At 39.9% G+C, this 26,704-nt stretch overlaps 2 protein-coding genes and 1 long non-coding RNA gene across 10 annotated transcripts in view; 1 reads left to right on the plus strand and 2 right to left on the minus strand.

Annotated features, from left to right (window-relative positions):
- Positions 1-7,223, minus strand: part of LOC125927297 (glycosyltransferase 6 domain-containing protein 1-like) — a 35,963-nt gene extending 28,740 nt beyond the window's left edge. The window contains exon 1 of one of the 6 annotated variants that reach the window (XM_049637546.1): positions 642-758. In XM_049637546.1, coding sequence (XP_049493503.1) covers positions 642-644 — 3 coding nt within the window. In that variant the 5' untranslated portion in view covers positions 645-758. Of the gene's footprint in view, positions 1-641; positions 954-6,867 lie in introns of those variants that run through there. The other 5 variants (XM_049637556.1, XM_049637541.1, XM_049637524.1 and 2 more) reach the window with 5 other exon arrangements.
- Positions 1-26,704, plus strand: part of LOC125927338 (uncharacterized) — an 80,553-nt gene extending 53,849 nt beyond the window's left edge. For all 3 annotated transcript variants that reach the window (XR_007459305.1, XR_007459306.1, XR_007459304.1), the window contains 3 exons: positions 24,507-24,629; positions 26,173-26,289; positions 26,616-26,704. This is a non-coding gene — a long non-coding RNA (uncharacterized LOC125927338). The remainder of the gene's footprint in view (positions 1-24,506; positions 24,630-26,172; positions 26,290-26,615) is intronic.
- Positions 11,199-26,687, minus strand: LOC125927291 (N-acetyllactosaminide alpha-1,3-galactosyltransferase-like). The gene is made up of 6 exons (XM_049637504.1): positions 26,600-26,687; positions 25,805-25,890; positions 24,700-24,732; positions 22,023-22,076; positions 14,688-14,822; positions 11,199-12,213 (listed from the first exon to the last, which is right to left on the minus strand). Exons 1-6 carry the CDS (start codon positions 26,618-26,620, stop codon positions 11,520-11,522), a joined length of 1,023 nt encoding a protein of 340 aa, XP_049493461.1. The 5' UTR covers positions 26,621-26,687; the 3' UTR covers positions 11,199-11,519.

The raw sequence follows: 26,704 nt of genomic DNA on the forward strand, positions 1-26,704 counted from the left end.
ATGACGCGGGGCTCGAACTCACGGACCGCGAGATCGTGACCTGGCTGAAGTCGGACGCTTAACCGACTGCGCCACCCAGGCGCCCCTGAAAGGTATATTCTTGTAAACAGTGATTAAAAATCTAAATTAGGGGCGCCTGGGTGGCTCAGTCGGTTGGGCGGCCGACTTCGGCTCAGGTCACGATCTCGTGGTCCGTGAGTTCGAGCCCCGCTTCGGGCTCTGGGCTGATGGCTCAGAGCCTGGGGCCTGCTTCCAATTCTGTGTCTCCCTCTCTCTCTGCCCCTCCCCCGTTCATGCTCTGTCTCTCTCTGTCTCAAAAATGAATAAAACGTTAAAAAAAAAATTAAAAAAAAAATCTAAATTAAAGGCATTAAGCACTAACATGGAATATTTGGCTCTAGCCAATGCACTGAGCTTATGTTAAAGGTGTTAAATAGGATTTCTGTTTACCCATGGGGCACCTGGCTGGTTCAGTTGGTGGAGCATGTGACTCTTGACCTTGGGGTCGTGACTTTGAGCCCCATATTGAAGTGTCATCTATTTTGCACAATATACTTTCAAGGCCAAGGTTTGGGGATGACCCCTACGTATGATTTTACCAGATCACCCAACCTTTCATAGTTTCTTCCTAAGAGCCTTACCATTAGTTTTCGTGATGTTAGAAGTCCTAGGATGTTTCCCAATCATCATATTTTTGGGTCTTCATAAAAAAAAAATCAGATATTGTAAAATACTCTCCTGGTGTTTGAATCTTTTGCTGATGGTGATGTCACCAGACTCTTTTGATGATGAAAGCGTCCAAAAGTCACAATGATACTGTCATAATGATTCATGTGGTTGCAAGTTTGCATTGCTACCAGATGGTAGAACTTTGTCCCATTTGAAAAAGGATTGTAAAAGATGGCTTGCTTTTAGTTTCTTTTGTTGTACTTCCTTACCCACCTTTTTTCCTTTTTTCCTTTTTTTCTTTCTTTCTTTCTTTCTTTCTTTCTTTCTTTCTTTCTTTCTTAAATTTAGTTTCTTTATTTTGGGAGAGAGAGGGAGAGGCAGAGAGAGGGGGGAGAGAGAGAGAATCCCAAGCAGCTCCGTACTAACATGGAGCCCAATGTGGGACTCAATCTCACCAACTGTGAGATCAAAACCTGAGCCAAAATCAAGAGGCATTTAACCAACTGAGCCACCTAGACACCCCTTAAAGATTTTATTTTTAAATAATCTCTACACCCAGTGTGGGGCTCCAACTTACAACCCCGAGATCAAGAGTTGCATGCTTGGGGTGCCTGGGTGGCTCAGTTGGTTAAGCGTCCAACTTTGGGTCAGGTCATGATCTTGCAGCTGTCAGGCTCTGTGCCGACAACTTGGAGCCTGGAGCCTGCTTCGGATTCTGTGTCTCCCTCTCTTTCTTCCCCTCCCCCACTTGCACATGTGCTCTCTTTCTCTCTCAAAAACTAAATAAACATTTTAAAAAAATTATTAAAAAAAAAAGTTGCATGCTCTACCGACTGAGGCAGCCAGGCACCCTTTCCTTACGTTTCTTGATGACTGATTTTTACTTGCAGAAATATATTTTGAATTGTGTGCTGTGTGTATATATGTGTAAATGAATGACCAAAAAAAAAGTACACCATCTTTTTCTTCATCTTCTTTTAGCCATTGTCCAATTAGGTAAAGTTAATCCCTTCTTACCCTTTTTTAGAATGTTTTAAGAGTACTTAGTTTTCTGATTATAGAAATAGCACATTTTCATGTTATAAAATTGGTTAAGTGCTTAAAAGCATAAAGAAGAAAATGATAATCAAATATAATCACCCTCTCCTGAGATTATCACTCTTGTTTTAAGATGGCATACCTTTAGTATATACTTCTTTTTTTTTTTTTTTAACTTTAGCATCTATTTTTGAGAGAAAGAGACAGAACATGAGTGGGAGAGGCGCAGAGAGAGAGGGAGACACAGAATCGGAAGCAGGCTCCAGGCTCTGAGCTGTCAGCACAGAGCCTGATGCGGGGCTCGAACTCACGAACCGTGAGATCAGACCTGAACTGAAGTCAGATGCTTAACCGACTGAGCCACCCAGGCACCCCTAGTATACACTTCTTTTAAAATAGATTTTCTAATTGAACAAGACACACACACACACACACACACACACACACACACAGCAAAAAAATTCAAACAGAGGAGAAGTTATATAATGCGTATCTTCTCCCTCAGCACTGACTCCATTATCTCATCCCCAAGGACAGCCACTCTTCAGTTTTATATTCCATAACTATTATGCACCTATAAGGGCATATGTATTTTTTAATGTGTATAGGTTTCCTTTTCACACAAATGGCAGCATCCTAAAATAATTCTTCAGCACTTTGAATATCTCACTTATCAGTATATTTTGAAGGTCATTCCATTACATTTCATACATCTTATTCTTTTGCTGGTGAAATGTGGTTTATTATAGGACTTTATCATTTATGTAACCAGTTCTCTATTGCTGGACATTTTGGTTGTTTATTGTCTTTGCCATTATAAGAAATGCCACAGTGGAAATAGTTGAACATGATCTGTGAACACTTATTGAACTATATTGCAGGATAAATTTCTAGAAACAGACTTGCTGGGTCAAAGGTTATACCCATTTAACAAATGAGTAAATGTTGCCCAATTGTTTTCCACAGGGGTCGTTCCAATTTAACTCATGCCACCAGTGGGTAAAAGGACTCATTTTCATACATCCTTATCAATATAAAGTGTGTTGTTAAAGTTTTTGGTATTTGAAAATTTGAGGGTGTGAATTGTATCTTAGCGCAGCCTTAATTTGTGTTTGTTTTATTATGGCTGATGTTGAGAATCTTCTTGCACGTTTAAGAGCCATTGTAATTCCTTTTCTGTAAACTGACCATAGCTTTTGTTCATTTTCTGTTAGGTCTCTATCTTTTTGCATTTTTTAATAAGCTTTCTATTTTGGCATAATTTTAGATCTGAAGATACAGTAATTAATACCATATGGTTTAAGATAGACATACAGATCATTGGGACAAACTCAGGAGTCTAGAAATAGATCTACACATATATGGATGATTGATTTTTGACAAATAAGAAAAGGTAATTCAGTAGTGAATGGATAGTCTTTAAAAAAAATGGGTCTAGGACAATTGGATATCCATATGCCAAAAAAAAAAAAAAAAACCCAAACAAACAAAAGAAAAAACAAAACAAAACAAACTTTGATTAGTACTTTGCACCAGGTATAAAAATTAACCCCAAATGGATGACTGACCTAAATGTAAAATCTAAAAGAATAAAATGTATAGTAGAAAACAGGAGCAGAAACAGTTAAGACAATGAAAAGGAAACTTCAGATTGCAAGAAATACATTAAAAAATGGCAAAGTATTTGAGCAGACATTTTGCAAAACAAAACGCATTCGGAAGGCAAATAAGTATATGAAAAAATCCTATTAGTCTTCAGGCAAATGGAAATTAAAACCACAATAATATACCACCACATACCTATTAGAATGGCTAAAATTAAGAAAACTGGCCATACCAAGCATGATGACAATTGGAGAATTGGAGCTCTCATCCATGGTTGGTGGGAATGTAAAATGGCACAACCACTTTGGAAAAGAGTTTGGCAGTTTCTTAACAGTTCAAGCACACACTTACCGGACAATCCAGCAATTCCACTCCTAGATATTTACCCAAGAGAAATAGAAGCACATGTCCAGAAAAAGAGCTGTTCATGACTGCTCTTGGTAGCTTTCTTGGTAGTAGCCAAAAGGTAGAGACAACAAGTGTTCGTCAACAAGGGAATGGATAAGCAAATGTGGCATGTCCTTACAATGGAATAGTACTCAGCACTGATATGTGCAACAACTTAAATGGACCTTTGTATAATGATACTGTGAAAGAAGCCAGGCCAAAAAGGGGCACATACTGTATAAATCTGTTTATATAAAATTCGTAAATATGCAAATCATTGAAACGATACAGGGCACATTTTTGTTTGGGCTGCCCAGAAACCTGAACACCCGTCATTTACAGGGAATCTTAAATTCAAGAAGCAACAGCATCCTTCTGCCAAGTGTGAAAGCTGAAATAGGCAGAAATTTCCTCTTCCTGCCCTTTACAACTAAACCATGGGCACATGACCTAAACTACCTGGCATGCTAATCAGATTCTCTTACCTGGGATTTTGAACCTTAGGGGGGTTCAATTTGAAATTATTTGTAATAGAATCAAGGACTAATGTTCTGGAAGATGTTTTCAAGGGTATGGAGATCAGCAGGGAGATAATGAGTGATGGGATCAGGATTGGTATCCAAACAGATTACCCCTGTGGCAGGATCTTGTCTGTGTATTCCCTCCCTTTGCCCCTTTATATTAGCAGCTATTGGCTAAGGACTGGGCGCTGTTTCTGTGGTAAACGTTGTTGCTGGTCAACACTATCTGGTTCTCCCTTCCTTTGCAGAGAAGACTCTATCTTCTAGCCCAGGGCATGGGATAAGTCCAGGCTGAGGCACTGAAAAGCCCCTGCATGACTCTCTAGTGTCTTCCCTTGACATTGTGACTAGGAATGTCACAGATAGTGAACCCTCCATCGTTCTGGGTCCCCAAGTGACAATATGGAGGAGACTTCCTGGTTCCCACCCTCACTGGAAATGTAGGGTGAGTGAGAAACTTGTTTTTGTGTTAAGACTACTAAGATTTGAGGGTTCAATTTTCTTACCCAACATGCCATTTCATAAATTCTTTCTCTGTTTAGATGAATTAGAATCAGGTTTTAGTACCAAAGAGAGGGTTGGTTTGTAGGCAACTACACTCAGAGAAATAGGGGGAATCTAGAATTTGTTTTCAGGCCTTGTTTGGGTCTAAAGTCAATTAAAAAAATAAAAACACCACGTTAGTATTCAGAGATAGGTTTCTGGCAGCCTGTGTAATATAGCAGTAAACAGGACATTGTCCCTGGGCTCTCACTGAATGAGGTGCTCATCAAAGGCAAAGGCTTTGGGGCAATGATAGTTTTTGCCATAAATATATATGATAATGATGCTTTATAACACTTATGCACCAGACACTGAACTATGCACATACATTAACTTATTTAATGAAATAAATTAAATGTTAACTTGCTCAACAAGCAGGTGAAATGGCTGTATTTAATGGCACTAGTGAGCTTAAAGAAAAAGTGTAAAGCCAAAGTTAAAGTCTACTTTGTGACTGCACCTGCCACCAGATAGCTGTGCCCTTCGTGGTTGCAGTGGGTTCCAGCCCCCACTGATGACCCTGGCTTCTGGCCTTTGGTCCCACCACCTTCCTGTGCCCTTCTGGCTCTTGGGATGGCCGCAGCTTCTCAGTTTCCTTACTATCCCATCTAGCTCCTTAGCAATTCTATCACTTGTGTAACCAGTTCTCAAAATCCCCCATTTGAAATACCCAGATTTTCCTGATTGGACCCTGACTGATAATAATAGTTCCCAAGACTAGAAGTGCTCTGATATCAATTAATTTTTGCTGTATAACAACCCACCCAAACCTTAATAGCTTAAAGCAATGATGCTTTATTTTTGCTCATGAGTCTAGGGTCCTTTGCTACTGTTCTGGGCCAGGCTTAGCTGATCTCATCTCAGAGTACTCATGTAGCTACAGTACTCTGGTCAGTTGGTTGAGAGCTTGCTGTTCTATATTCACATGTCTGGCTGTTGGAGAACATCTACTGGGGCTATATAAAATGGGCATGGATACAGAGAGAGGATAATAATATTCACTTTTGCTTTAAGCTATATTACAAAGCTGTAGTCATGAAGACAGTATGGTTTTGACACAAAAAACAGACACACAGATCAATGGAACAGAATAGAAAGCCCAGAAATGGACCCACAACTATATATACGATCAATTAATCTTTGACAAAGGAGGAATGAATATACAATGGGAAAAAGACAGTCTCTTCAACAAATGGTGCTGGGAAAATTGGACAGCAACATGCAAAAGAATGAAACTGGACCACTTCCTTACACCATACACAAAAATAAATTCAAAATGGATGAAAAACCTAAATGTGAGATAGGAAACCATCAAATACTGACATTGAAATGGACTCTCAGATTTCAATGAGAATTGTGGGGTTTACATTACTGGGGATCCTCTAGACCCGGTGAGCAGAAACTTGACTTCAGTTGCCATGGTAACAGGTTATGGTGTCTCATGTTCCCACACTTAAGCCAGTTTACAGATCTGGAGTCCCTCGACTGAAGAGGAGTCTATGTCACCCCAAGGGAGGACCTGTGGTCGTATAGTAGGATGACTGTGTCCTTGGAGGAAAATGCAGAATGGACATTAGGTCTGAGCTGACAATAATTTCTAGAGGCAAGAAGTAGCATGGTGATCTACTTAACAGAGTGAGTAGAAATCCATTTCCACTCACTTTAGTGGTAAATCCACTAAAATGGTAAATCAAAAGTTATATAACCCCGGGGCATCTGGGTGGCTCAGGCTCAGACCTGAAGCGTCTGACTCCGGTTCAGGTCATGATCTCGCGGTGTGTGTTTGAGCCCCACGTCGGGCTCTGCGCTGACAGCTCAGAGCCTGGAGCCTGCTTCAGATTCTGTGTCTCCCTTTCTCAAAAATAAACGCCCCTGTTCATGCTCTGTCTCTCTCTCTCTCTCAAAAATAAACAAACATTTAAGAAAGAAGTTATATAACACCTCCCTGTGGAGATTGTAAAGATTAGTGTTATCATTAAAAACTCAAACACTGCAGGCTGTTGAGTCCTATCACATCCTTGTTTAATATCTAATAATATTAGATTAAGACGAATGGAATTGGATTGAGCTGAAGTTCTGAAGCTATTGAAACAGGTACACTTACCTGAGATTGTTTGCTACCTTTGCTTGTTTGGCCGGTATAAGAGACAGATTCATTGGTTGAATGCCTGGGAACCACTGTAAAGTTACTCAAGTGGTGACTTCAATCACAGTAACTTCTCCTGGTGTCGTATGTTTGCTAGAGCAAATGAACACAGTCCCTGTTGTGTGGTCTACAGGTGACAGATGCTTTTCCTTATATCAGTTAGTGTGGATTATCAAAAGCAGTTTGCTTTTACCTGGCAGAGACATCAGTAAACCTCCAAGTTATGTGAACTCTCCTGTGTTGTCATAATATTATCCACAGTATCCTCGACCATGTGGACATCTCACAGGATACCATTATTAACATCATGCTGAGCATTTTGAGCAGAAAGGAGCAAGACTGTCAGATGTCATGCTAATACAAATGTGTGCCAGGAGGTGGAAGAGAAACCCCATAAAAATTCAGGGGCCTGACACACATCAGTGACGTTTCTGAGGAGCATGTAGGGTTGTTGGTTCTAGGCAAATTACTGCACCTTGAACTACATATCACCAAATCAGAGGCCTAAATATGCTCAGCGGGACTTTTTGGATATTAAAAGCAAGGTGTATTGTACCTGAGTGCCACTCAGACCTGTGTGTTGAGAAACCAATACCCTGCCAATTTTGAGTGAGACCCAGGGTGAGAGAAGGCCCTATGTCAGGCATTGTCTGCCAAGAAAGGTTCTGTGACCCTGAACAGGTTCATGTAGCAAATATAGATACTGGATAGGGCATTTTCCACAGCCAGGTAGAGAATACTAGGCACATGGGATTCTAAATTTACCTGAACTATGACCTCTCCTACCCATTGTGAACTTAATGCTTTCTGATCCAACAAAAAGCTTGGGTGTATGCAGCTGTAACCCATTACAGTGGAAGTCATTTCTGTGAGATTGGACTCAGGCAGATTGAAAACTCAGTGACAAGAAAGTCTGAAGTTCTTTATGGGCTTCTGAAATAGGTACAGAGTGTAAGGATGTGAGTGTCCCATGAAAATACTCACCAAAGAGCAATCTTGGTAGATGAGACTCTCAATAATCAAGTAGAGAAAAATCTGTTCCGTGATGTCAGCCAGCCTCTTTCTGCAGCCATCACAGTGCTTTCTTGATGGCCCATGTACAAAGTGGCCTTGGTGGCAGAGACAGAGGCTATCCAGTGGCTCAGTAAGATAGACTTCCTCTCATCAGTGACGATCTGGCTTTCTCTGCTGCTAAACGTGCAACCACCCGGCGGCAGAGGCCTCCCTGAGTACATCATATGACACCTTTCTTCTGAGGGACTGTCTGGCCCCTGGCAGCATATTGGTAACCTTGGAGCTTTTCCACAAGGGAAGGAGAAGAAATTTGTCCCCAAACATATTCTGGGTACAGATATACCTTCCTTTCCCATAGTGCTTCTTCCAGCACTACCACATGTGGACTTACAGAATGTTTTCTTCATTGCCTCTGCCAAAGAGAGAGAGTTTATTGGCAACTAAGTGCAACAGTGGGCTTCTGTCCATGGAATTCACTGGTCTTACCTTATAACTCATGACCCAGAAGCAGCTAACTTTGTGAAGCAGCCTACTGAAGCCTCAGTCACAGTATCAGCTCTAAGACAACACCTGGTGAGGTTGGGATGCCATTCTAAAGGAATGTTCTAAAGGAATTAAATAGTAGTCACTAGGTCATATCGTCTTCCTCAAAGCCACAATGCATGGGTCCTGGAACCAAGAAGTAGAGATGTGAGGCTTTGTTTTACAATTACATCAGATAATCTGCTGGAACCATTTAAAAAAAATTTTTTTTTAACGTTTATTTATTTTTGAGACAGAGAGAGACAGAGCATGAACGGGGGAGGGTCACAGAGAGAGGGAGACACAGAATCTGAAACAGGCTCCAGGCTCTGAGCTGTCGGCACAGAGCCCGACGCGGGGCTCGAACCCACGGACCGTGAGATCATGACCTGAGCTGAAGTTGGACGCTTAACCGACTGAGCCACCCAGGCGCCCCTGCTGGAACCATTTTTACTTTCTTCTCTGCAACCTTGGGCTCGATGAGTTTGAAGGTTCTCGTGTACAAGGAAACAAAATGATGGTCCTGTTGAATGGGCATCTGAGACTCCCCCCCGGCCATTTTGCATTCTCATTGCACTGGATCAGCAGCCAGAGAAGGGGTCTCTGTACTGGATCAGGGAACTGATTATCAAGATGAAAGTCGGTTGCTACGCCACAATGGTGGCATGAGGGCTGTATCTAGAGTTCAAGGTGTTCCCTGGGAGCCTCTTAAACTACTTTATCCAACAGTCCTTGTTAAGGGAAAGCTGTGGCAATCTGATAAAGACCCACTAAAGACTCAGATTCTAAAGATTATAAGACTCAGATTATAAAGGAGCAGCTTTATATCATCTTCCTAGTAAGGAACCCTATTCATCTGAGCTTCCAGCAGGAAGTAAAGAATGTGGAATGGGTGGTGAAAGAAAGGAGTGATCAATATGAACTTGACCTTGGAACCAGCTACAGAAATGAGGACCACAGAAGGCATGTATATTTTTCTTACATTTATATTATAAGCATAAGTATACATTATCATATATATGTACCTTTTTATGTGTTAACCAATTATTTTCCCCTTTTCCTTCTCTTACAATTTTTTTTTCTAAATGAGTAGTATTAGTTATTCTTTACAATTTGGATCAGAGCTCACCAAACAATGAAGAGCCACATAGAGTCCTGAGGGAGAGGACCTCATATCATCCTGGATTCTTGGACATAATGAGGGAAACTATGTCAGGCATTACTTCAGATTTCACCCTTCTGGGTGTGATTATTTACACAAACGCTGGTTGCGTTTTGCATGGTAGAAACATGCAGTCATTTTATGGGAGTTAGAAGGAAGAGGATGAGTGCTTTGTGGCAACATGGGTGGACTGTGGTAGCCATTTGTCTGTTTACTCTCAGATTTCGATCTCATTTTCCCCACACTGCTCGGTGTGGCAGGGACCTCCATTTCCTAGACTCCACTGCATCTGACTACTGGATGGCACTGGCCAGTGGAAACAAAGGCAGACAGGACAGGAGAAGGAGAAAAGTCTGTACATTTCTCTCTTGTCTCTGTCTCTGTCTCCTTTGGGTGACATCCTTAGCAGTGACTAGACTCCTCTCTTTGTCGTCCCCACCCATGCCAGGCAGCTCATGCTAGGTTCTGGCTCTTTGTGGACATTCTACAATTTTCCCTTCAGCCTTAGGAGTGCTATTGCCTTCGTTAAAATAAAAATTAGGGGCGCCTGGGTGGCTCTGTTGGTTGTGTCTCACTTCAGCTCAGGTCATGATCTCACAGTTTGTGGATTTGAGCCCTGCGTCGGGCTCTGTGCTGACAGCTCAGAGCCTGGAGCCTGCTTCGGATTCTGTGTTTCCCTCTCTCTCTGCCCCTTCCCCACTCTCTCTCTTTCTCTCTCTCTCTCCAAAATAAACATTAAAAATTTTTTTTTTCAATTATGGGTTGCTTCACTTTGTCTTGTGTGCACTTCAGCTCTGTTATGAGCTCTTGTATGTCCAGTTCCCTGTGTTAAATCTCCACTGTTAAATACTGAGGATAGCATTATCTGTTTTCCTAACTGGGCCCCGACTAGTGGTAAAATCCTTGTGTGTGCCTGTATGTGTGCATGTGTGTGATATGAATCAATTTGTGTAAAATACAAGTGTCACTGTGTGTGTGGGTATTCATGTGGTGGGTATATAAATGCATATAAAAGGAATAGTGAGGGATAGGTTTTCAAAGGGAGAGTAAAGGAGGGGCTTTCAATTTTCTCTGTATCTATTCCATTTTCTTTTAGTTTTTATAACAATCAATCTCATAGTTTTAAAACGCCTAGTTCTTTTTGTGTGACTCAGTTTCCTAAGTAATGATCCGTCCATCTGATGGCAGCTTTAACATCTTTAATGTTTTGCATAGACAGGATATTACTATAGTTGCAGTGACTTCTTATCCACACCTCCAGACAATCCCCTTTCTTTTTTATTTTATTTTATTTTGTTAATTTTTTAGATTTAATCTTATTTGAGAGAGAGATGGGGGAAGAGGCAGAGGGAGAGAGAGAGAGAGAGAGAGAGAGAGAGAGAAGTAAAGAGAGAGAGACACACACACACACAGAATCTTAAGCAGGCTCCATGCTCAGCACAGAGCTTGACGGGAGCCTTGATCCAACAACCCTGGAATCCTGACCTGAGCCAAAATCAAGAGTTGGACCGGCTGAGCCACCCAGGCACCCTGACAACCCCCTTTCTTAAGCAGTACGAGAAATGTGTATCTACATGGATCAATAGAAATATTTCAGGTTTCATTTTCTTGTGACAGATTCTATTTTGTTCAATGTAATCCAACAAATAATATCTCCTCAATATTCACACAGGATATGAAATCATTGTATCTCCATCTGACGTCAGTACATTCATTCTGCAATTGCTGTATCCCATCTTATACAATTCACAATGAATATGAGGAGAAGTATGAGTATTCCATATTGGTGGTCTTGCCATTTTGCTAGTGATTTTTTTTTTTTAGTGCTAAAATTTGTCAAGTGCTAATTTCCTAAGGAATAAGACAAAAATGATGCTCTTATTTTCAGAAATCTGAAGGAAGTGCTATAAAACTACAATTTCACCCTAAGATGTTTATAATCCTTTTTAGCCCAAGAGAGTTTGATATTACGAATATTAATGATATCCGTTCTAGTAAAATCCCAGCAATATTCCGGTGATAAGAGCTTAGCAGGTTTGTGGAGAAAGAAATACTTATTTAAGTGGCTTTCATCATGCCATACTGCTTCAATGCTGTTTTTCTTGTCATTCATGATTCCTTTCAAGCACTCCCTGGCAATATTGAGAACTTGGGTAGGAGTGCCACCAAATACAGCAGCATGGTAATAAAAATCTCCCATGCCAGTAGGTATATATGCTTCTGATAACTCACTTCTTTCATATGGCACCTTTATCAGATCTGCCTTGTACCAGTAAGCATGTAACTGAGCCACTGACTCCCCCAGAGTCTCCACTCCATATTTCCTTACGAAGACTTGATCTACATCCATGCAGAAGAGAAAGTCGACTTCACGCTGGATATGATCTACAACATGTTCACTAATAGTCTTCATGCGCATCATGCTGACATCTTGCCATCTCTTCTCTCGCTTGATTTCAAACACTTTGATTGTACGGAGGAGACTCAGCTGTATCCAAGGCATCCTGGAGAAGTCATCTATCAGGACATAAATTATGACTTTATGGCCAACCATAAAAAACATATCTGCAGATAGTATAAATTTCCTCAAATAGTGGTCGATATATCTGTGAAGTAAACAAGAAATGATTAAGTTCTTTGTCTTCTATTGCAGTGAAATGCATACTACTTAAGTTACACTGGTCGTAGTTTGTCCAGAAATACTAGTAGGCAAACTAAATATTAGATACGCTTCTTGAGTTATATTTAAGTAGCGTAAAAGAAAGTGAAATTATCTGCCTTTCCTCTCCCTGATGGGGTTCTGTGGATCATGAGAAAAGAGGACTTCCTTACGAGGGGGAATGAAACATGGTGAGATCAGTAAATGGCACAGAGCCCTGTCGCAAGATGAGAGCCAGAGTCTTTAGGGTTGTCTGGGAGGAAGGAGCTTGTGTTGGGGATTGTAGGCAAGAAGGTCTTGGGTCCTTGCACGAGCAGCGATTGATGTCGGTGGCTTGCTTTATGAGGAGGAATTTATGAGGAGTCAATAATGCAGACATACATGCCTCAGCTTCAGATAATGTTTATATAATCAGTAAAAATAAGTTCTGGATATTGATCTAAGTTTTAAGAAACATAGTAGATGGAGTCGGGAGAAAACTTTCTAGTTTGGAATATCTGAAGTTACGGTAATTTAATAATTAAGGCAAGATAAATTATGATAAATACCTCTTAAAATATTCTACTGAGTTGGAAGCTAGCAACCCAAATACAAAGAGATACCATTTATCCGCATTTTTTTATGGTTAATGCTTTTGTACTGTGTTCCAGAAATCCTTGCCTCCTCAAGGTAGTGAAAGTATTCTTCTATATTTTCTTTTAGTTGCTTTATTGTTTTCACTTTCACATTTAAGTCAGTTATCCATTTGAATTAATTTCTGTGTATGGTATAATACAGGGCTCTTTGGTATTGGTCTTTGCCTTCGATAGTAAATCCTATTGGCCAAGAATGCCTGGGACTCACCTAGGCCCCTGCTACTTGTGGTGAGACCCCCCACAGACATTTCCCTTACCAGCCAATGTTGTGGCTGGACCAGCCCACACTTACAAGATACTCCTCAGCAGCAACCATCAGAGAACTTTGAAAAAACAGAGTTCGTTCTTCACAAGTCCTGGAGGGTACAAGGTAGGCCCAGGGCCACAGAACGAGGTCTTAGGTAAAGGGAGAGAAGGGGGCGATCCTTGGGGATTCTGCCTTTATTTGGCTGGGGGATGGGGTGCCAAGGCTTTCACAGCTTCACTCTTTATTGCAGAATTTGAAACCTAAGAGCAGGAATGAAAGCGCAGGAAGGAAAGTGCGGGGTCACTCAGGTGGTCAGTTACATAGGTTACCCAGGCCTTTCTAAAAGGGGAATTTCACAGGAGGGCCGACCTGCCTCTTTACCCAGTTGTTTAGTTAGTGACCAACCATGGTATAGCCCGCAGTATGTTTATTCGAGTTGGATGTCTTTGAAATGATTGCCTCAGTAATCAAAAGTGTAATGTCAGGCATTCACAAGAAAAAAAAAAGGTTATCATCAGGCACTTTCACTACTATGGTGAACTTATTTTTTTAAATTTTTTGAAAACTTTCTATTTTGGAATGATATTAGATTTATGTAACAGGTGTAACTGTATTATACAGAGTTCCCATATACACTCTATGCATCTTCCCCTAATGTTAGTATCTTATATAATCATAGTACATTTGTCAAAACTAGGAAATTATCAGTGGTTAAATACTATAACTTAACCACAGATTTTGGTTTTTTCCACCTGTTTTGCCCCTAATGGGCTTCTAGTTTGCAAGATCCAATCCAGAATACACATTGCATTTAGTCATTATGTCTTGTTAGGCTCCTCCAATCTGTCTCCATTTCTCTCCTTGTTGTTTATAACCCTGACCATTTTGAAGAGTACTGATCAGGTATTTTGTAGAATGGCCCTCAATTTGGGTTTTTCTGATGTTTTCTTAGGTAGAGATAATTTCAATACAGTCACATTTGTCAACCTCTTCCTTGATGATTAGTATTTTCTGTATCTTGATGAAGAAATCCTTTTATGTCTTGATTTCATTCAGATACACTGCGGTTTGCCCTTTAACTTTTGGTCTTTAAACTACTTGGGAAGTATGTGTGTATATGTTTGTATATGGAATGCTGTAGAAAGGTGCAATTGTGATTTTCCATGCCGACATCAACTTTCTCCAGCATCATTTATGAAAGTCTTTCCCTACAGATCCACAATGTCATAGCCATGGTCTTTCACATTTGCATGGGTGTTTCTGTTTTATCATATTGGCTTATTTGCTCATCCCTGGATGATTGTGAATTTTATTGATTTTTTTTCAAAGAACCAGCTTTTTGATTCTTCGATTTTACTCTATGGATTTTCTGTTTTCAGTTTCATGGATTTCTGTTCTCATCTTTACTATTTCCTTACTTCTGTTTACTTTGGCTTTATTCCGTTCCACTTTTTCTAGATTTTTGAGGTGGGATTATTGATAATCTCCTATTTTCTATAGCAAAAAGCTTGAATGTAAAGGACATTTGGCATTACCTACCTTCCTACGGCAAACACAGTCAGCCCCACGGTAATTTTATGTTTGGCATAATGCTGTTCCAAAACTTCTTCATTGAAAGTGCCATGCCACACAACTGGAGCTGACCAGTTGGTGGTGGTCAGGTTCATGGATTGACTGTAAGAAAGACATAAGAATTGTGAACAAGATACCTTTTAATAAAACTGTGGTAGGTATTACTAATATATAGAGCCTGTGTCTGGTTGCAGCATTTCCTTACTCCTAATCCAAAGCCTTGATGGTTATGACAACCCGGAGAAACAGCTTGTCAGAAACGGCCAGATCATTACAAAAGTACGTGTACAGGTTAGTTACACTGTGATTCCAAGATCTTTGAGGACACAGTTAAAACGTCACCCTAAGTATAAAGTAACAATAACTCTTATATTTGGACAAAATCTCCTGGTCTTAGGCTTTTTGACATTAATTACTTTCAGAGACCATATTTTGAAAAATGACCTTCCTAGGTTCATAATCTAAAATGCTGCCAGTGCTAATATTACTGCATACTGTCAGAATCAACTTTGTCAGAACTCTAGAAGGTAGCCAAAAGTTTAGAGCAATCAAGCAAAAGTTAAATCAAGAAAAGGACGACTCAACACAATAGAAGGAAAGGTTTGTGGTATTTTAACTTAGCCTTTGCACCAACTCACTCCCAGTATGGCATTGGTGTTGAAAATAGCAAAGCATGTTCTCAGTTTGAGTATCTGCTTTGGGATGGAGAAGAGTGGATCTAATTCCAAAGGAAATGTGTTTGTCCATTTTGACCCTAGAAGTCCCCAAAGGACTGGACTCCTAGTGCTTCCTTTTGTTTCACTCAACTCAGAACTCTCTCAAAATGGAAAAGTGGCTAAGTAGAGGGCAATTCTTGAAAACATTTTAAAAAGAAACAAGCCCCTGCCATCTGAGGCAAGAAATTACAGTTGGAATAAACACTAGATATGCTGAAATCCTGGGAGGAGAAAATTGGGAGAGAGTTCTTTGAAAAGTAAAGGCTTTAACAAGACCCCTTGTATAACGAGGAATTAAGAAATCCATACACGTGTTCAGGATTACATGCTCAGAAAAGATCCCTGAAGATCCTAAGATTTCACCTCTGGCTGATATTTAGGCTCAGTGTAAGCAGGAAGTGAAGACTAATGCAGAGTTGTAAACAACTGGGCTGTGTTGAAGGAGGGCCCAAACACAGAGCCAATCTTCAAAGACTGTAAGAGGGTTATTTTTTTCCCTCTTTCTTTTCCTTTCCCTTCTCTTCCCTTCCATTTCCTCCTTTCCTTTCCTTTCCTTTCCTTTCCTTTCCTTTCCTTTCCTTTTTCTCCTTCCCCTCCTCCTCTTCCTCCTCCCCCTTGGAATTCTCCTCCTCCTCTGCCGCCGTCATCTTCTTCTTCTTCTTCTTCTTCTTCTTCTTCTTCTTCTACTTCATCTCCTCATCCTCCTCTTACTCCTCCAATTATCCTCCAACCACCACCACAACCACCACCACTATGGCTCTAGGTATTTAAGGATATCTTTAACAAACCGGTAGCTGACCATAAGCTAAAGGAACAGAGACCTCTCAGACCAAACAAGACAAAGAATACAGTCTTTAAAAATAGTCTGGAAAAGTCACCAAACAGACAAATAACTACAATCCACAGCAAGCAAGAACAACAAACTCTGAGGAGGCAAAAGAATCTGAATTCCAAAGTAACAACATTATAATATACAAAATGCCTGTTTTCAACTAAAAATTATGAGGCATACAAGGAAACAAGAATGTGTGGTCCATTGATGAGAGGAAAGAATTAACAAAAACTGTCCCTGGGGAAGACAGACATTGGGCTTACTATAACAAGACTTTAAATCAACTATTTTAAATATGCTGAAAGAGCCAAAGAAAACCATGGAAAAAGAACTAAAGGAAATCAGGAGAACGAAGGCTTAACAAGCAGAGAATGTGAATAAAGAGATAGAACTATAAAAAGGAACCAAATAGAAGTTCTGAAGCTGAGAAGTATAATAGCTGAAACAAAAAAACTTGCCATAGGATTTCAACAGCAGACCTGAGCAGACATACATAGAACATTTTAATCAACAACAGAATACATATTCTTCTCAAATACACATGGGACATTTTCCAGGATAGATCATATGTTAGGCCATAAAACAAATCTCAATAAACTTAAAATGGTTGGAAACATACAAACTATCTTTTCCATTGACAGTGGAATGAAATTAACAACAGAAGGAAACCTGTAAAGTTCATAAATAAATGGAAATTAAACAAAACACTCTGAAACAATCAATGGGTCAAAGAAAAAAATCACAAAGGGAATTAGAAAATACATTGAGATGAATAAAAATGAAAATACAACATACTAAAACTTATGGGATGCAGTGAATAGCAGTACTCAGAAGGAAGTGTATAGCTGTAAACATCTGTATTAAACAAGAAGAAAGATACCATATTGATAACCTAACCTTCCACCTTAAGGACCTAGAAAAAAATAGCAAACTAAACCCAAAGCAAGAAGAAGGAAGAAATAATAAGGACTGGAGCAGAGACAGTGGACATAGAGGAAAAGAAAAACATGACAGAATTAATGAAGCCAATAATTGGTTCTTTGAGAATATCGATAAAATTGACCAATTTTTAACTAGACTGACTGAAACCAAAAATCCAGAAATGACTCCAATTATTAAAATCAGGAGTGGAAATGGAGACACTACTACAGACCTTACAGATAGAAAAAGCATTATAAGAGAATACTATGAGCAATTGTACATGAACTTATTAGATAAATAGATGAAATGGACAAATTCCTAGAAACACATGAACTACCAAAACTAGTTGAAGAAGAAATAGAAAAATTTAATAGACCTGGAACAAGGCAACAGAATTAATAAAAATAATTGGATTGGTAATCAAAAATCTCCCAACAAAGAAAAGCCCAGGACCAGATGGCTTCATTGGTGAATTCTACCAAACATTTAACAGATTAACACCAATCGTTCTCAAAGTCTTCCAAAGAAATTGAAGAAGAGAGAGCATTTTCTAACTCATTCTTATGTGGCCAGAATTACTGATACAAAAGCCAGGAAAAAACACCTCAGGAAGACTGTAGACTAATATCCATTATGAATAAAAATGCAAAAATCCTCAACAAAATATTTGTAAACTGAATCCAACAGTATATTAAAATCTGAAGTGAGATTTATTCCAGGAATGCAGGCTGGTTCAACCTATAAATACCAAAAACAAACAAAACAAAACAAAAAACAAACAAATACCAATCTATGTAAAACACCATATTAATAAAATGGACAAAAAAGCCCACATGATCATCTTAAGTGATGTAGAAAAGGCATTTGACAAAATTCCCACAATCCTGCATGATAAAAATACCCAACAAACTAGGAACAGAAGGGAAATTCCTCTACATGATAAAGGGCATCTTACGTAAAACTCACAGTTGACATCATACTTATTTTTGAGAGACTGAAAACTTTTCCCCTAAAATCAGGAACAAGACAAGGCTGTCTGTTTTATCCACTTCCTTTCAACATTGTACTGGAGGTTTAGGGAAGTTGGGCAAGAAAAGGAAATAAAAGGCATCCAAATTGGAAAGAAAGAAGTAAAACTATCTCTACTATTAGAGAAGATTCTAAGCAGTCTTCCAAAAAAATCTATTAGAACCAGTAATTGTTGCAGGATACAAGATCAACATGCAAAAATCATTTATATTTCCATACACTAGAAACGAACCATCTGAAAATAAAATTAAGAAAACATTTTCATTTATAACAGGAACAAAAAGAATAAAATATTTAGGAATACACACAACCAAAGGAGGTGCAAGACTGATACAATGAAAACTATAAGACATTGTTGAAAAAGATTAAAGAAGGCCTAAATAAATGGAAAGACATCCATGTTTATGGATTGGAGACTTCATATTGTTAAGATGGTAATATGCCCCAAAGTGAGCTACAGATTCAATGTCATTCCTACATGTACTGCATTGAATAGTAACCCTCCCCCCAATTCAAATCCACTTGGAACTTCAGAATGTTACCTTATTTAGAAATAGTGTCTTTGCAGATGTAATTAATTATGATGACATCATTCTGAATTAGGTTGGGCTTGTGAATCCAATGACAGGTGTTCTTTTAAGATGAAAGGGCACATAGAGGAGAGATACAGATAAGGCCATGTAGAGACTGAGGCAGAGACTGGAGCTATGCTTTCACAAGCCAAAGAATGCCTGGGGCCACCATAGTCTTCAGGAGATAGGAAGAATTCTTCTTTTGGGCTTTAGAGGGAACGTGGCCCTGCTGACACCTTGATTTTGGATTTCTGGACTCCAGAGTTGTGAAGAAATTAATTTATGTTGTTTTAAGTCATGTAGTTTGTTGTGATTTGTTATAGCAACCCTGGGAAGGTAATACACTATCACTTTTCTAACTGCTAATTTAATTTAATTTAATTTAATTTAATTTAATTAATTATTTTTGCTGAAATGAACAAACTGAGCCTAAAATTCATAAGGAATTGTAAGGAACCTCAAATAGCCAAAACAATCTTGAAAAAGAAGAACAAAATTGGAGGACTCACACTTCCCGATTTCAAAGCTTACTGCAAAGATACAATAATCAAACCAGTGTGTTATTGACATAAGGATAGACATATATAGGTCAATGGAATAGAACTGAGTCTGTAAAAAGCCCATACAACTATGATTAGTTAATTTTAAATTTTTTTTTTCAACGTTTTTTATTTATTTTTGGGACAGAGAGAGACAGAGCATGAACAGGGGAGGGGCAGAGAGAGAGGGAGACACAGAATCGGAAACAGGCTCCAGGCTCTGAGCCATCAGCCCAGAGCCTGACGCGGGGCTCGAACTCACGGACCGCGAGATCGTGACCTGGCTGAAGTCGGACACCTAACCGACTGCGCCACCCAGGCGCCCCTAGTTAATTTTAAATAAAGGGTGCCAAGACCATTCAATGGGGGAAAATAGTCTTTTTAACAAATTGTGCTGAGACCACTGGATATCTACATTTAAAAAAAATGAAGTTGCACTTATTTCCCACCATGGATAAATGTTAATGCAAAATGGATCAAAGACTTAAATGTAAGAGCAAAAATTATAAAACTCTTAGAAGAAAACTACAGTAAATTTTCATGATCTTAGATTTGGTAATCATTTCTTAGATGTGACACCAAAAGCATGGGCATCAAAAGAAAAAAAATTAGATAAATTAGACTTCCGCAGAAAACAAAATTTTGTGCATCCAAGGACACTAAAAAGAAAGCAGAAAGGAGACCCACAGATAGAAACTGGCATTTTACAAAAGTAAATATCCAAGTGGCCAATATTCATGGGAAAAGGTGTTCAACCTTGATGGTCATCAAGGAAAAGAATGAAAACAGAATGAGAATTGTTGTACAGTTGGAAGAAAAAGATTCTATTGGGGCGTCTGGGTGAGTCAGTCAGTTAAGTGTCCAACTCTTAGTTTCAGCTCAGGTCATGGTCTCTTGGTTTCATGGGTTTGAGCCTTGCATCTGGCTCCGTGCTGACAGTGTGGAGCCTGCTTGGGATTCTCTGTCTCCCTCTCCCTCTCTGTCCCTCCCCAACTCATGCTGTCTCTGTCTCTGTCAAAATAAATAAATATATTTTTAAAAAAAGATTCTATTAACTATTTCAGAACCTGTTATGGACTGAACACTGTCTCCCCCAAATTCATATGTTGAAACCCTAATCCCCATTGTGGCTATTTAGAGACAAGGCCTTCAGGGAGGTAATTCAGGTTAAATGAGGTCATAAGGGTGGGGCCCAAATTCAATAGGACTGGTGTCCTTAAAAGAAGAGACACCATGGATGCTTGTGGATGATGGCGCACAGAAAAAAAGTCCCGGTGAGGACAAGAAAGCCCAAGAGAGAGGCCTCAGGGGAAACCGAACTTCCCACACCTTGACCATCCACTTCTAGCCTCCAGAAGTGGGAAGAAATAAATTTATATTGTTTAAGCCAAAAAAAAAATGCAGTGAAAACTGAATTTTATTGGTAGTCAATTTGGAATCTGTGTAAATGATTATATGGTTTTCTCCTTTGTTCAATTGTTGTGATGAATCATCACGCTGACTTACAAGGATATGCCTTACTTGTCTTGTGAGTGGGATCCTGTGCCAGTTATTAAGCTAACATCTTTCATAACTAAACCCACCGCACTATGCTGGGCTTTCTTATATTGAGCCAGGACTCCACAAACCACATCTCTTCTTTGCCAGCAGGCACCCTGTTAGGCTCTGCTAATAGAGGGCACTGGAGGAAAATTACAAGCCTGGGGGAAGAAGGAACTTGCTCTTTCCTGTTTCCAGGGGGCTCCTTATCTGCCTCCTCCTCCTGCCAAGTCTCCACCACCGAGATATAGTTCCATCTGGATCCAGATTTCAGCTTTTCCAACACTGTCGAACCCAGCCTCATTGTGCCCCTCCGTAGAGGTCTGGCTCCTTGTCCCAAGAGGCCTTTCTGGAGCCTGGTAGTACCAGCACCAGTTGAGTGGGTCTTAAACTCACTGAGTTTAAGCTCTCCAAGTTTCTAGGGTTTAACAATTTTGGCCTCTTCCTTCTGTTTCTTCAGCCCTTTTCCTGGGGAAAATAGTTACTTCCTGTGGTTGTTCCCCTCATGACACCTTAGAATTCTCTTTTCAGACTTTCCAGTTACTTATACTAGTTAACAACTAACTAGGTAACTTTATACTAGTTAACAGTTCTTTGTATGAAATGCTTTTTTAAAATAACCAGTGTGCTTTATGTGTCCTTGTTAGATCATAGGAGGATGGTTCATGGACCATTATCCAATCATGATCTTAGCTGGACATCTCCTTTCAAAGTTTTAATTCAGACAAGTCCTGAAGCCCTGCACCACCAAGGAGAAAGACACGTGGGTACAGTAAGGAGAGGGAGGCAGAGAGGCTGGAGGAAAGCTGCTGTATTAAAGTGTGAAGTGCACAGACGACCCATCTATCTGACTTGGACTTTGGTTCCCTCGTTGGCGAAATGAGGAGAATCAAGCAAATGATCAAATGTGGACCCTTCACATTTTGACCTGCCATAATGTTAGGGCCATTGGGTTTCTGTCATCTATACTCTCATTTATGATGGATGTGGGCCTTAATGTCCACTGGGACACTGCTTATTTTTTGTAGTGTAATCAAAGATCAATCTCCCGCCCAACAGTTGGAAGGCCAGTTGTAAGTATTATTGACACAGTGTTAGTTTCTACTGGGCAATCTATAGATTAATCTCACATATGTTTGACTTGGAGTTCTTACCTGGGAGAAAACCAGTCTGAAAGCTTTAATTCCTTTGATGGACTGTTCATAGACCTATCAGAAGAAATAATGCAAAGAATCACACTATATCTAGTTGAGCTTGAGATAATCGAATGTCTACCAAATCAAGGGTTATATTATGATATGATGTAAAATGCGAGATAAGCATGAAGCAGTAAGAAAAGCAGTGATGAACTTTGATGGTAGTGGCATGGAAAATCATGATTTCTAACCTTGACTGAGGCTCTGTGCTGCTCAGAAATCTTTATGTGTTTCTACAGTGCTCATTCTCCTTCTTCTCACTGATAAATAGCAGTCATCACATGAAACCTCCTTCAATTTTCAGCCACCTCGCCTCCAAATTCATCTAGAGTACTGATTTTTCCCCCCTCTATTGCAATGGAAATAGATCCCTACTATCTAAGGTTAGCCTTAAATATCCTGTCTGCTTAGAAGCCCTGATTTGAGAGTCATTCTCAGAAAAGTTTTTCCTAGGCTTTCTATTTGATCGATTGACATGCTTGCAGGCATTTTCCTGTGGCTTCAAATTTGTATGTGCAACTAGACTTCTCCCGGGAATTTAAGGCTCAGACATCCAACTGCATTCTGAAGTCTGCTGCTTGAAGTTCGCACAGATACCACGAGAAGAAGATGCTTAATGTGAAAGTCATCATGTCTTCCCCACAGTAGGAACCCTTCAAATGTTGCTTTATCTCACTGGCTCCACTTGGATTAGCAAGGCAGAAGTGTGAGAATCATTCTACACTCAGAGCATTCCCTAAGTCCCAGCCCCAAATCCATCTTTAAACCCTGCTGGTTTTATCTCCAAAACATCTCTCAAATCCATTCCCTATCTTCATTCTCTGCCACCGCATGACTCCAAGTCACCACCATCTCTTATTCGGGCTATTGCAGTAGCCTTCTAATTGGTCTCATCGTCTGTGCACTTTAATCAAGACTTTGCAGTATGAAAAATGTTAAAGGTGTGCAAACTGAAAGAGAATAGTATAATGACCCTCCATATTCCGATCCCCCCAAATTAACACTGTGATACCCTCTCTGCCTGTCCTTGTCCTGGCCCTTTGCAACCCATGCTCCATATGTCCACTCTGCTTCCTCTATCATGTTCCTGAAGCTCAAGTTGCTCCCATGTTATTATTCTGTTTAACAGTGTTCAGTGGCTTCCCATTGGCCTAAGGATCATGTTCACACTCCTTATATGGTCATAACATTCTGCATAATCTGACCCTTCACCTTGTTCTAGCCACATCTCCTACGGGGCCCCACAATTAGAATGTTCCAGACTCACTGGCCTTTTTAAGTTTCCTTAAACACTCCACGCTTCAACCAGCTAATTCTCACACAGCCTTTAGGTCTTATTTTAAATATCCTCACCTAAGGGAAGTATTCCCTAGCCAGCTAGAGGAGGTTAGATTCCCTTCATTAATAGCTAATACTTATGGAATACTTTCCTGAGTATTATCTAATTGAATCCACCCCTATGAGATAGGTACTGCTATTATTATCATCCTCAATTTACTAGACAAGGAAACTGAGGCACGTGGACCTATTATTCTCTTGTCCATAGTCACACAGCAGGTGGAAAGACCAGAAGTTGGGCCGGGGTCCTTACTTCCTCCTTGCTATACACTCTAATGGCACCCCGGCTAACACATCTTTGGAGAGTTGATCCTGGGCTGAGTTAACGAGGGGCAGCTGTGGAGCTGAGTCGTACGTCACAAGTCCGTCTTTGTGCCTGTGTACACAGATAGGAGCACTGCGGCGTCCAGGGTGCGACTGAGACGTGGCCTTCTACGCAGGCACCCGCCTTATCGACAGCAAGGCCTTTGGTTACTGAGTATCGGTGTGTTAAGGCTTTAGAATCATGATGCGAAGAAGACCTAATATTAATGATGGAATGATTGTCAGATTGTGTTGCATTGTGTACATTTTATCAGAAAACACTTTAATTCATTTTTTTTCCCAGCCTCTGCTGCAGCAGACCTTCCTTACAAGTTCCCACCTTTGTCTACAGGTTTTCCTGCTGTTTTCAGGTGGTTGACTGTGAGCCACGGCTCCGTCTGGGGGAAACATACTCTCCCATGAAAACCATCTTACTACTATTTTCATGCACAGAGCAGCTCACCTGCATGTAGAGTCATGGTCTTAGCGGGAGTGTTGGACCGCATAGAACCAACTGAGACAAGGCCCTTGGACATAACAAGCATCAGAAAGGAAGCTTCTTGCACTTCATTAGGAATTTGGGTCTTACACAATCTTGGGGGAAGTTTTCCTCTCCGCGTACATTCTGATAGTGTGATTTTGTAGGGCGCTTGTGGTTAATACAACCTCCCAAGAGTCTTTTGGCTGAAACTTTTCTCCTGTGTGATTTCCCAGAGCTTTAAAAGACCCAAGATTCCTGGAAGCTGGGTTCTGTTTCCTGTAACACATTTCTTCTAACCTGTTCTAACTCCTCCATTACAGATGGCACCCCGCTAGTCTGCTCTACTTTGACTCCTAGTACCCTGGCCCTAAAGGAGCATCTCCAACATACGTCAGTAAAATTGCTTTGGTTTACTGTTGCCTGGAGGAACCAAGGACTTGCAGGTACTCCACTGCCCCCAACGGGTTTGGTCCTCAAAGAAGAGGTCATAGCATATTTGTAAATAGGACTTACCAGCACCAATATATCTTCTGTAGTTTCTTTGTGCTTAGGATAAACAAAAAACATTACATTACTTTTAAACTTACATAAGATGTTTCCATATTTAAGACAACTAGAGTTATACTCCAGCAGTCCATTCATTTTATTCCCTAACATTACCAAATATTCAACGAACACATAATATGGACAAAATATTTGTGTCCCCCTCAAATTTGAAGGTTGACATCCTAACCCCCAACATGATGGCATTAGGAAGTGGGGCCTTTGGGACATGATTGGGTTATGAGGTTGGAGCCCTCATGAGTGGGATACCAGAGAACTCCCTTGTCCCTTCAACCATGTGAGGACACAGCAAGAAGGTAGCTGTCTATGAACCAGGACACCAAGTCTGCCAGCGCCTTGATCTTGGACCCCTCAGCCTCCAGAACTGTGAGAAATAAATTTCTGGTGTTCATAAGCCATCCTGTCCATGGTATTCTGTTATAGCAGCTCAAACGGACTAAGACATGTACCATGTGCCAAGGACATTATTGGTTGCAGACATACAGTAATGAGCATGATAGAAAAATCACCACAGTGAAGGACTTCACACACTAGATCTTAAAACAGAAAACCTAATTCTTTGAGTTACAAACGAAAGAAAAACTTAATACTTGAAACGATGGAACTTGCTGATGGCCAATGAAATCTTTCTACTTGTGTACATATGTGGACTGCAAATACCATACCTAGTCCCAGAAGCCACCAATATTAGGGATGTCTCTTTAAAAAGATGCCGCCTATTTAAAAATGGCACTTTCTCCAACACTTACTAACTGCCTTAATTACATGGTTACTGTGTTGGTAGCTTAACATTCCTTGTTCTCACACAAACGGGCCTACAAAAATTGTGGTCAGCCCTGATCCCATTAGAAACTAAGAACTTTTATGCTGAGGGTTATGTTTATGCTGATATATTTGAATGCCATTTGGATATTTTGGGGTATATTGGATTGGTATATATATGGGGGTATATTTGGATGCTGATTTTATTCAGAGGGTGAACCTATCACCTTTCTGACATACTAGATCTTTATCAAACCCCAGAATAAAATATACATTACTTTTTAAAAATTACCTGACATGATACTGTCTGTACAAAGCCCATAAAAACAATAAAAGTAATAGCAGTTGACTTGTTTTTCTTCTGTATTTCATCCTTTCCTAAGAGGAAAAAGAAACAGATAAAAATAGATTAAATATAGTACAATGAATACAGAGTAAGCTATGTTGAATTGTGACTCTCCATGACTTTAACTAGCTGATTTAATACATATTGGCTAGGAATTAAGGCACCTCTGGTCCTTGGATGTCTCTCTATATGAAAATAGAGTTAAGCCTGCGGAGACACTTTTTATGGGAGCCAGCTGCTCGAAGCCAGGACATTAGCTTGTCTAAGCTGGCCTTGATGCAAGAGATTTGATAACCTTCATTTGTCTTTTCTAGAGTACACAAGGCTTTTCCGGCAGAAAAGAAAAATACAAATGCCACTTCCCAGACTAACTCACAGAGCGTGGTGTCAGAGAAAAGAGAAAATTGAGAAAATACTTGGACTTCAAAGAGGTATGTAGTTATGAAGGAACTATTTTTAGTGAAATACTATTATGAAGTTCATCATCCCAAGACAGATGATAGGACTGATAACAGCATAAAATAGATGCTCCTTCTCAAAAGTATTTGAATATAAAATTGATTCCAAGCATGGGCTAGGGGCTAAACTATAAAGTTTAGATTATTTGTACATTGACTTGATATTTTAGCCATCCGGTTTGTGAAGCTCCTTTGTGATATTTCGTCTATGCAATATGAAATTGTGTGCAGAGAAGGAGTTAAATGTGTCTCGATTTGGTTGAAATGAAGGACAAACTCTTACCTTTTGTTTCCCTAAGATCATATAGGACTTTTACACGGTTTCTTCCTTGGAGACTCAAGACTTATGGCATGGTGGTTTGGGAAGACATGGAAAATCTCAAGTGGG

The sequence above is a fragment of the Panthera uncia genome, chromosome D4 (assembly GCF_023721935.1).
Source record: "Panthera uncia isolate 11264 chromosome D4, Puncia_PCG_1.0, whole genome shotgun sequence".
NCBI lineage: Eukaryota > Metazoa > Chordata > Mammalia > Carnivora > Felidae > Panthera > Panthera uncia.

What these genes read in the sequence shown, in the direction of transcription:
- LOC125927291 (XM_049637504.1), bottom strand. Translation starts at nt 26,620, where the DNA reads ATGATCTTAGGGAAACAAAAG. An exon ending in TGATCTTAGGGAAACAAAAG is followed by an intron (nt 25,891 to 26,599) that starts GTAAGAGTTTGT and finishes TTTTCCTCTTAG; the next exon opens with GAAAGGATGAAATACAGAAG. An exon ending in TACAGACAGTATCATGTCAG is followed by an intron (nt 24,733 to 25,804) that starts GTAATTTTTAAA and finishes GTTTATCCTAAG; the next exon opens with CACAAAGAAACTACAGAAGA.